The sequence below is a fragment of the Cucumis sativus genome, chromosome 5, assembly GCF_000004075.3.
Source record: "Cucumis sativus cultivar 9930 chromosome 5, Cucumber_9930_V3, whole genome shotgun sequence".
Taxonomy (NCBI): domain Eukaryota; kingdom Viridiplantae; phylum Streptophyta; class Magnoliopsida; order Cucurbitales; family Cucurbitaceae; genus Cucumis; species Cucumis sativus.
This window is the reverse complement of record NC_026659.2, coordinates 25,412,285-25,422,978: the sequence shown is the minus strand read 5'-3', so window position 1 is coordinate 25,422,978 and position 10,694 is coordinate 25,412,285. Positions and strand designations below refer to the sequence as shown.

Below are 10,694 nucleotides of genomic sequence, written 5' to 3'. Positions count from 1 at the left end.
ATCACTTAAGTGATTTATGAATGTATGAAAAGTTATTTTCTCCTCATTTGTTAAAATCACCGTTTTAGGCACGTCAAAAGTGATTGTGGTAATTCCAAAATTGCTTCCAAACATACTTGAAATAAATTGTAAATAAGTTCTTAATATGGTTGAATATTTGAATAACAAACCTCTTGATCAATTATACCTACTATATGTTAACCGGTTAAAACAAAATATTTTTTATAATTAATTTATGATTTTGATTATATGTAGTTATATAATTGATTTGATCAAAATGGAATCTTTTATCTCTAATAGGAACTAATAAACAAGAGACAAATTAATTTTGCCACAAATCACAAGTAATAGAAGAGAGTTGAATCCATTGACAGTACAACGCATCATTTAGTATCAGATCCAAAACCATAGTGTTTTAAGCCAATTTCATTTGGCTCATCTTTTGGAGGCATCTTGAACAAATAAATCTTTTCAAATTTAATTATCTATTTTTGGAATACTATTAAAAACAAAAATGAAAGAGGAGGACATGCTCCATTATGAGGTACTTCTACATAATGTCAAAACAAGAAGCAAGTGCTGTCTATATATTATTGTTCTCGAACATGAACAAGAATATTGGCTAAACAATAGATCCATATTCTTGAGAATTTGAATTCTTATTATAATAGATTACACCAACAATGCACATTGAGATTCTTAAATCTTTCTTCTAAAAGGTTACAACTTACAAAGTAGGTGTCTAATATTAAAGCCAAAAGAAAGAGAGAATATGCTACTCCTTTAATAGACATGTTCCATCCCCAAAATCAACAAAATTATCTCAATTCTTTTCCATGATACTTCTGTTAGCAGACCATAACTTACTGAAGATCCGTTTCGGTCGAGAAGGGAGAGAACAGAGAGCCTTGAACTTAGAGGACCTTGAAATTCCATTAGAGTGTATACTGTTTTCGTTTAAATCTTCGTCTTCGGCCAGCTTCATCTGCAATGTAGAAATCTTGGATTTTGGTGATTTCAACCCTGAGATGCTCAGTTGGTCCTCCGCTTGAACACTTGTGGTAGTACTTAATGATGCTGGTGGCTTTGATGGGTCAATATTATGGGCAGCCAGAAGCGCCTTTATGTTGCTTGGCAGCTCGGCGACTTTGCTGCCACCCATTGTTGCCCTCGCTTGTTCGAAGAATAGAACTTGGACCACCACCCTTAACGGGAGAAGCTCATTCTGTGCAGCATGCATACAAGCCTCAACAGATAGTTTTTTGCAGTCGAGAATTCGACACAGTCGTTTCCTTTCGCCTTTTCCCATTTCTGGATGTGCCTGAATTATCAATTACAATAAATTAACTGTGATTCGACCTCAATGGATTGTTACAAGGAAAATAATTGTGGAATCTAGCATACATTGGAAAAGTTAGCTCAAGGGTTTTTCTTCGAAGTTAAGATTCAAAAGAAAACCATTAAGTACAAGCCCAATGATTCATATCATATGAAGAGTAAGGATGAAGGGAAATGCTCCTCAAGTATAATGGCTTGAAAATGTATGTATGAAACACTACAATAAAATGTAGGTAAAGAGTCATAAATAACAGTGTCAAGACATAGGCACGCGAAACATAAACATTCTTAAACCTTGAACCAAGAATTTTCCAGTTGGTTCTTAGAAGCTCGGATGCAAACACGAAGATATTACAGTTAAATTTAGAATAATTAAACTCCACTAATTTTTCTTGTGGGTCAGCCTTATCCCAACTGCTAATAAATGGTGAGAATGACAAGATTTTAAGGTCAATAGAGTTGGTTATCTACTTGCACCGGTGCCCCCACACCCTAAAGTGAGATGTTGAAACCTTTTTAGAAGTATTTGTTTGGAAATAATGTCAATGGTAGAAGTTATGGAAAGCAAGTGGATACCATCGTTGAGTTACCTTAAGGTAGATGTCAATAGCTTTGTACAGATCATCATGATCCAGCCTTGCAAACTCTGGCACCGACTCAGCAATCGACGTGAACTTGGATAAGGGCAAATTCACATCTCGAGCAACTTCTTGAAGATATTTGTCCACAAGCTTTGCAACCTTCAACTTTGAGCTATGTGAAGCTGAAGAAGATCTTCTACTTTCTTGTAACTCGAAATCAATATTTTCAGCCGAACGAGACCTTCTCCTTTCAAAACCTATCCTTGATCTTGGAGGGCTTGTTGGCGGACTCTGCCACTGTAACATGAAATGCTCAATTATGGTCATGACTATATCTACATCATATACCATCTGACTTGTGTATGACATAGAGGGTATTAATAAATCTGTGACCATTGCTTCCTCTAATTGGCCTCCCACCCTTCTGGCCAGTTCCATTTTTGAAGAGGGTGAGGCATTAAGAATGTTGGCTGCTTTTAGAAGTTTGAGAAGGAAACTGCAGGAAACAGCACCTTTTTCGGCTGGAAGTAAGCTTATTAATGATTCTAACAGCAGTCTGTGTTTTGCAGACAACTCGTTTGCCTTGTCTGAATCCGAGTCGGATGCTAACTGCTTAACAGATTCATTTTTTATATTCGGAAGCCATCTTGAAGCATAAAGTTTTAATGCGTCGCCAATTAAATTGGAAGGCATTTTCCCACCTGATTTTATAGCAATCATGGTTCTCCAATAGAGGTCTATGTTCAATTCTGCAACATCTTCAGCCCACCAACCCCTGGTTGCCTGTTTGTGTCTCTGGCTATCCGCACCGTTGCACGAGATATCGTCCTTAAGCCTTCGGGAATGACTATGGGAAAGATTCACTTTTGATGGATGAATAAGTACTTTTGACGCAATCACTTCTATGCATTTGCTTGTGATTCCAAGTTCCTCTGACCATGAAGGAAACGCTTTAGTGCTTTGTAATGTCACAATGGTATCTCTCCAGCCATGAAGGATACAGGAACTGAAGAAAACTTCAAGCTTGTAAATTAAGTTTCCCTTTTCAACATCCTCTGTCATCTGAAGGTACTCGGCAGCGCATCGAGCCGATACAATGTTGTTGGCGCTGAGAGTAATTGTTATGCCATAACAGAACTTTGCACATAATTCAAATGCCTCGAGCCCACCTGGAAAATCAGGAAGCTGGACTATTTGATGCTGTGGGGAATCAGAGGACTCGGCACATAGTCTTTGCAGGCGCAAACACTTGGATAGAAGAGGAAACTGTGTGCCAAGAAACATAAGAATCAGCTCAAATGGATCCCACTAACACACATTCACACGGTACAATTCTTCCATAAAAGTGCTGGAATTTACCTTGTGAAGCAGATATCTACTTCCTTTCACCTGAATTATGAGATCACTAGAGACTTCAGAGGTGACTGACCTGAATTGGAAATAAAGTCATAAAATTCCCCTTCGGATCGTTCCAAATCAGTAATTATTCAAGGGATTAATTCCAACAACAAGATTGAAAAAGGATGTTACCTTACAGCCTCCGCAGTATAGAAAGTGTCTGGTCGAGATCCAAGTTTCATAAACTTCATGTTGAATGTTTCTTCTTCTCCTATTTTCTTCTAAGATTCGGTATTCATCAGATACTCTTGATGTGTATGCATCAGAGGAATTATTCTGCTTCTGGACAATGAAAGGCCACCCTTTAAGTTCACCAACAGCCGCATAAGGGGGTCCTCAGCAGACAAATTTCTCCAGACAGGAACTATAAAGACCACCAATATCTCGTACTTCACTTTCCCAACCAAGCCAAACTTATGGAAGCTTATCTTCCAACTCCCAAATCTGAGAAATTTAACCTTCGGAGTACAAAAAACACACACACAGACTCTCCTTGAACAACGGATTGGCTCCAAGAAGAATGGAAAAACCAAGAGCCTTTCGTTGGTGTGGGGGTGATATAATATGTGTTTTTTATATATAGAATTTATGGCAGCAGCAATAGTCAAAGTGACACAAACCCAGAAGATCAAACATTACATGGCCTTGTCCTTTCAGTCAAATTCTCTACCCCATGTGATTAGGACAGGAAAACAACGAATCGAAGTCACTGCAATCCCAACAAAATACAAATACAGCACACCCACCTCATCAATCAAAACCCAAAAAATGAGCACAGAAAACTTACCCACATCAAACTCACTTATTAAATATACAGTACAAAATAACTTCTCAAACTAGAAAAAGTGAGAGAAAGCATTGATAAAATGCAAAGGAAATTGACATTGGAGATACACAAGACAACCCTGACGCTTGAGATTTTGAACCCTTTTAACGCTCTCCAGATATGCAATCGGCCAACCAATCATCAGGGAAAAGTCTGAAATATATATATTAATATATATACAAAAACAATAAACAGGGGAATTTTGATAATTTTTTCTAAGTTACTTGAAGGCGAATATAGTTTTACTTTTCGAGGGTCCCATGAGGGCATCGCTCTGCCAGCGTGCACTTCACAAGGAGAAGCCCACGTGCTTATCCAGCGCCCACCGGCGGGCCCTCGCTCTCATCATTGCCACAGCAATTTTTTTTACGGTGGGCTCTCTCACAAAGATTATTTTAGTCAAACACTAATTTATACGCAACATCGTACCCCTCCCCCTCAGTCCTCCACTCCATTATTAAATTTCAAAAGGCGAATATTAGAGCAAAATTAAAAAGGATAAAAGAGTTTCATTTTTTTATAAATTAAATTAAAATTTCAAATCTATGCCTCAAACTTTGATTTCAAGTATCTAGAAATATTATTAAAAGAAGAAAAAAAAGATAGTAAAGGGTGTCCAAAAGCAGAAATTAAGATATGTTCATATCCCTATCAAATCCTCAACAAAACCCTCCATGTCACTATGCTGATCATGGCCCCCTCTAATTTAACACTGCCCTCGTGTGTTGGTATAACAACAGAAGGACCCTTCGCATTGATCTGCTTTAATTCTATTTCCCACTGTAAAAAAACATACTGGGATGACAAATTCTTCGAACATTCTTAACAAACAGACAAAAAGAAAGAGGAAATGTCGTGAGCAGTAATACTAGAATTGTAAAACGAACCGTAGAGTAAAAGAAGGCATTTTTACATAAAATACACGACAGATAACAAGGAAGAATAATTTGGGTGTGACTTTGAAAGATGGGAAAGGAAGAGCTATTTTTCCCCTTTTCTTAATAAATTGATTGAAAATGGAAGAAATGATGTGAGGGTGAGGTAAGTGAAAGCTTGTTTTGGTCGTAAAGTTTGATTAATGAATGCTTAAAAATTGCATTTATTAGGCGGTTGGAAGTCATCTTCAACATTGTTTCTGCATCGGATTCTCGTGGGTTGCTGATACATAAACTTTATATTTATGGCCTTTTGATGCCCTTTGTCAACTACAACTGATGAGATTGAGAGGCTAATGTAGGTCCTACATAACCGATTCCTAGCCTCTGATCAAGTGATTTCTAGCCGCATGATAAGATTCCATCACACCCCTTTTACTTGTGTGGTTGTAAACGTAATACTCAACACAAATATATTGAATTGGATAAGGAAATCTAACAAATAAAAAAAGAAGCCGATGAGTCAGAACATAATCACCTCATGAAATCTAGGCGCATAAATTCTGACAGATGTTAAACTTAGGCACAAAAATCGGTCGGCTGAGTCAGTTAGCAGCACCATCTTGAAATGCCTGCAATAATAACTCACCCATATAAGTTTCTCTCAAGCAATTAAAATTGAATAGCATTTGCGGGTGTTCCAGAAAAAGAATGCTAATTATGCTAAACAAGAAAGTCAATCACAAACCCACCAACTTAAACCAAACAAAGAGCTAATTTTCAATAATCAATTAACAAAGAATTTAACAATTAGTTGATGGGTATATGTGGGGGAAGCAAACAAAAAACTTAAGAAAAAGAGGCACAGCAACAAAGAAGCAAAGAAGAATGCGATATATGGGAAAGGGAAAAAAAAAAAAAAAAGGTAAGAAACGTCCAATAATTGTCAACCAGAATGTTGCAACCCATTGAGGCATTTTCACAAACAGGTAGGGCGCAAGTTTAGTGAAATGGCGCGATCAGTGTCTTCCAGATACCAAAACGTAGCCCTGTAATGGCACAATCAGAAAAAAAGGGCGAAAGGGGGTGAAGGTGAAGGCAAAGTCAGTGGTAGTTTAGTAATTAGAGTAGAAAACGGAGGATAGGAATGGAAAACGGGACTGTGTAAAGGAGATAGAGTGGGGGTGTGTGGACACATTCCGTTGTCGTAAGTGAAATTAAAGAAAAAGGGAAAGGATTTTCCATTAGCCACAATATATATATATATATATATATTTACTTTAAATAAAATTTTGTTTTGCGTTAATTGAGTTTGGCTTTGTCGCCAAAACGGGGCGCCACTCGACACAGTGGGACCCTCCTTTCCCTCCGTAGCCTTTTCTTTTCTGCTGGGACCCATTTCCTTCTCATTTTACATTTCTCCTTTTTCTTAAATTTTATTTATTTATTTCGTTTCTCTTTGAGATTGCACGAGCGTTGAGTCATATTCCCAATTAGAAAGGCGTTTTGGCAATACGTGAACTTGAACTCAACCCTTTCTTTTCTCCCCTAATATAGATCTCAACTAATTCATTCATTAACCCTACAATTATCAATTCTATATCTACACCTTCTAATCACACTTTTACTTACCTCTTTCATACTTTTTTTTAACTACTAATTTTTTTCTTTACTTTTCTCAATTTAAATTCGGTTGTTTTTCTTTTTTCCAAATTCACATCTTTTATTTATTTTAGATCATATTTTCTAAATGACCAACATACATGCCCATAATAATTAAAAAGGAATTTTCAAAATTATGATAATAGAACACATATCACGTACATTTTCTAAATTACAAAAATAATAAATTTAAAAGCAGATTACCATTCATTATTAGTTATATTTTCTAAATTAAAAAAAAGAGGTGTTATGACATTTCTTTTCTTTGTCATCACAAATTTTCTAATTAAAGTACGAAAAATAAAACTAATAACTAAATCTGCATTAATCTAAAATGATAAAATACTTAAAAGTAATAAAAATACTAAAAACAAAAGTAATAATTAAATCCACGTTTATCCAAAATGATAAAATACATCAACAAGAGTTTAGCTCAACTGACACTTGTATCTTCCTGTGGCAAGAGATCCCAGATTCAAATCCCCACCCCAGCATTTAATACAATACATTTGCAAAAAAAAAAAAATTTGATAAAATACCTAAAAGTATTCATTGGTATATATTTTATTTAAGGGTATGTATACACCCTCTTCTTTGAATTGTATTGTTTGGTTTTTGGTTTTTTCAATAAAAAAACCAATCTAAATTAATAATATTTTGTTTTCTTTAAATACAATTGAATGTGTTCAAAATTATCTTTAAAAATTTAAATCAAACAAATGGATTGACTTTTCTTTTTTAATTTTTTTTGCACTACTAATTATGGGATATCCACGATATAAAACATAAACACATAAAAGGGACCTAAAAATTTGCATGATTTACTCAAGTGTATTAGAAGAAAAGGAAAATGATTTATTATAAAAGAAGAATTTAGAAAATGTGAAATCAAAATGCCTTTGGAATTTACTAGGTTGATATAGGAAACTTGAGAAAAAATTGTTTAATTGTAAGATAAAAAGAAAAAATATTTGGTATTTTGTGTATAGATAGAATTGAGACTCAAATTTTGGTTGAAGTCTAAAAAAATTGATTAAAACATTCCACTCTTTTCGAAAAATTCTTTACTGTCAAAAATGAAAATCTGTAAAAATTCCAATGAAGTAATTGGGACTTAATGTATGTGATCAAATTTTAATTTTGGTCACTCCACGTAATTATGATCTCGATTTGGTAATATTCTAAATAATTTTAAAAACGTAGAATTCATAATTAAAAATATATATTTACAAAAACATAACTAAAATATTAACTAAGCACCTTTATATAGATACAAATTTATATTTGAATTATAATATTAATTAATATTGTATTATAAATAAAGTAAAAATGGGCTAGAGATGGTATGTTATCTTTTAAAATATAAATTATAGTAGCATTTCATTAATAATTATATTTTCATATTTACCTAGTTATATCTCTATCATTTTTTACTTTTAGAACTAATATTTCATTGTTAATTATAATTAATGATAGACATGTTTCAAAATACAAACTTTTATTTGGTAGTTAGTCTCTTTATTTCCAGATTAGTTATGTAGTGATAATATTTATTTTATTTTAAAAAAATTATAAAATATTTTTAAATTAAATCATATTATTGAAGATGATTGAAATAAGTATATGTTATAGAGAGGAAAGAAGAAAAATAGATTTAAGAAATATACATAAACATGATAGCAATTACTCTTAGATAATTATTGATGTAGAAAATATGCGTATATATAAAATGTTTGGTTTTTACGATTTTAGTGTTTTAGAATTTGAATATTTATAACAAATATTCATAAGTCATCCATAATTAATATATAATATAAAACTCATACAATATTTTTAAGTTAAGAATTTAAAAATGTGTAATAAAATCCTTGATTTGAATTTAGTTTCGCCATATTTCTATTTCCAAACTCTTTTAGTTTTGTGTTTATGTCTAAATATTAGCATTTTATCATCTAAAATGATATTAATTTTTAAATTTAAAAATACATTCTTCAAAAAAAATGTCACAAATGTTAGAATGGTGATCTAAAAAAAAGCAAAACAAAGAGATATACTAATTTAAGATAAAGTTATATTAAAAAATAAGATCTTTAATGTCATTTTATTTTCTCATTTAGCTAGAAAAATGAAAGGATGATATAATAGAAAAGAATATGTAAGATTCTTTTTCATTATGCTCATTGATATAACTAAAAAAATAACAAAAAGAAAATAGTTTAAAATAGTTTAAAACAAATAGAAAATTAGATATTATTTATAAGTAAATGAAAGAAAATATTTGGATAGAATCTCTAACACGAAAAATAAATCTTGTATTCTTGCATTTTTCTCTTCTCCTAATTGTAATTTGATTTTCTAAGTTCACTATTGATATTTATCTTCTTATCTTTCTTGTCTCGTTACACTTCTCTCTCCACTTAATAAAGATTTTTTGCTCAGGTAAGCAAGAGATACCATAGATTTATATTGAATAAATTGGTAGAAAGTATGAGTTAGAGAATTAATTTAAAAGACTTCCTTGAATTTATTATCATGCCTATAAAAATTCTTCCACCACCCACGAAGTTGGTTAGGGTAATAAATATTTTTGAATCAAATATTGAAATAGTTAGAGAAACGAAGAGAAAGAATTAAAAATCACTTAATATTCATTCACTAAAGTTGAATGACAAAATATTTGATAGTAAAAATACTTCTAATCAAATCAAATGGGTAAAATAGACTAAAAAAGTTTCTGGATAGGGAAGCTTTTATATATACTATATGTGTAGGGAGAGTGATATGGAAAAAAAATAATAATTGAAAAGAATGGGAAACAAATTAAATAATCCAAAGTGTGGCCTGTCCGGCCACAGTTATCACCAACATCAACCACTGAGTTTGTTGCCCCAAAATAATGACTTACATGAAAAATCTCATCTCTCTTTGCATCTCCATAGGAATAAAATTCAAAAAGGACTTCAACTTCAACACTTAATAAACACATTATATAGTATATATACATATTATCATACATGTCCTTTTGAGCAACACAGCTCATAAATTCATAAATATAAATCTCATCTTCCACTCTATATTCCCCATTTATCATTTGTCACACCCTTGTTTCATTGTTGTCTGTTGTTGGCCCAAACAAAAACAAAACTGTTTTAGTTTTGTAAATACTATACCATCTTCTTTGTTGATGCACAAATTTGGCACTCATGTAGTGTCGACCACTTCACGTTCATGTCTATGTGGGTGAACATTTGCTTCAAAATGGTTGTTGTAAGAGGTAAGGGTTTTGCGAGCTTTGTCTAGGAGATGCTTCTTCTCTTCTTAGAATGAAACGATGTGTTTTAAAAATAAAATTTGAGTTGAGTTGAAGTAAAGTCATTCAAGATTGGACCTAATCTCAATACTAGAAATTTAGTTCTCTCGACAAAATTTTTGCAGATGCCGCCTGAAAAATTGTTGGGAGATGCATGTTCGTTCTTTGTATGTTGTTTAAATTGTCATGAATTTTTTTTTCTGACAACACCATATCAGTACAGCGTCATAAGAAAGTCCGTAATCTCTCGATAACAATAACTTAAATTTTCCATTTTTTTAAAAAGTTGTCAGTGCTAAAAAAATGACATTCTAGTGTCGGTAAAACAGGTCTTTACCAAAACCACTTCCTTGGCGTCAACATATGGCTACCCAAGAAACTAGTGTTGCGAGGCTATCTTATCCCAAGAAATGAACATTTTGACGTTGGTAGAGCCTTCCTCGACAGTACTCCACAACAGTTCAACAAACATCATGAAAGGTCGTTTTATGTCTTTTTAGTTTTTGTCGACCATATATGCTATCGAAAAAAGGGTTATTTATTGTAGTGCAACTCGGGGTCAAGAAAGGTGATAAGTTGTCGTCAAACTTGCAAAGAAGGCTAGAGAATGAGTTATATGGTCCTATCATATCACGAGGCGCTTAATTTCATTCGTAACGACACATTATTTGGAAATATATATATCAGACAAAAACAAAGAAAAA

General features: G+C 33.0%; 1 protein-coding gene across 2 annotated transcripts; it reads right to left on the bottom strand.

The window, feature by feature from the left end:
- Window positions 1-555: 555 nt before the first annotated feature.
- LOC101222450 (BTB/POZ domain-containing protein At1g67900) lies at window positions 556-6,127 on the bottom strand. 2 transcript variants are annotated; one of them, XM_004135226.3, is made up of 6 exons: window positions 5,970-6,122; window positions 5,557-5,650; window positions 3,450-4,296; window positions 3,279-3,348; window positions 1,929-3,185; window positions 556-1,321 (listed from the first exon to the last, which is right to left on the bottom strand). In XM_004135226.3, exons 3-6 carry the CDS (start codon window positions 3,506-3,508, stop codon window positions 824-826), a joined length of 1,884 nt encoding a protein of 627 aa, XP_004135274.1. In that variant the 5' UTR covers window positions 3,509-4,296; window positions 5,557-5,650; window positions 5,970-6,122; the 3' UTR covers window positions 556-823. The 2 variants fall into 2 exon arrangements, with proteins under 2 accessions (XP_004135274.1, XP_011655603.1); XM_011657301.2 differs by having other exon boundaries at window positions 824-1,321; window positions 3,450-4,026; window positions 5,970-6,127.
- Window positions 6,128-10,694: the final 4,567 nt, after the last annotated feature.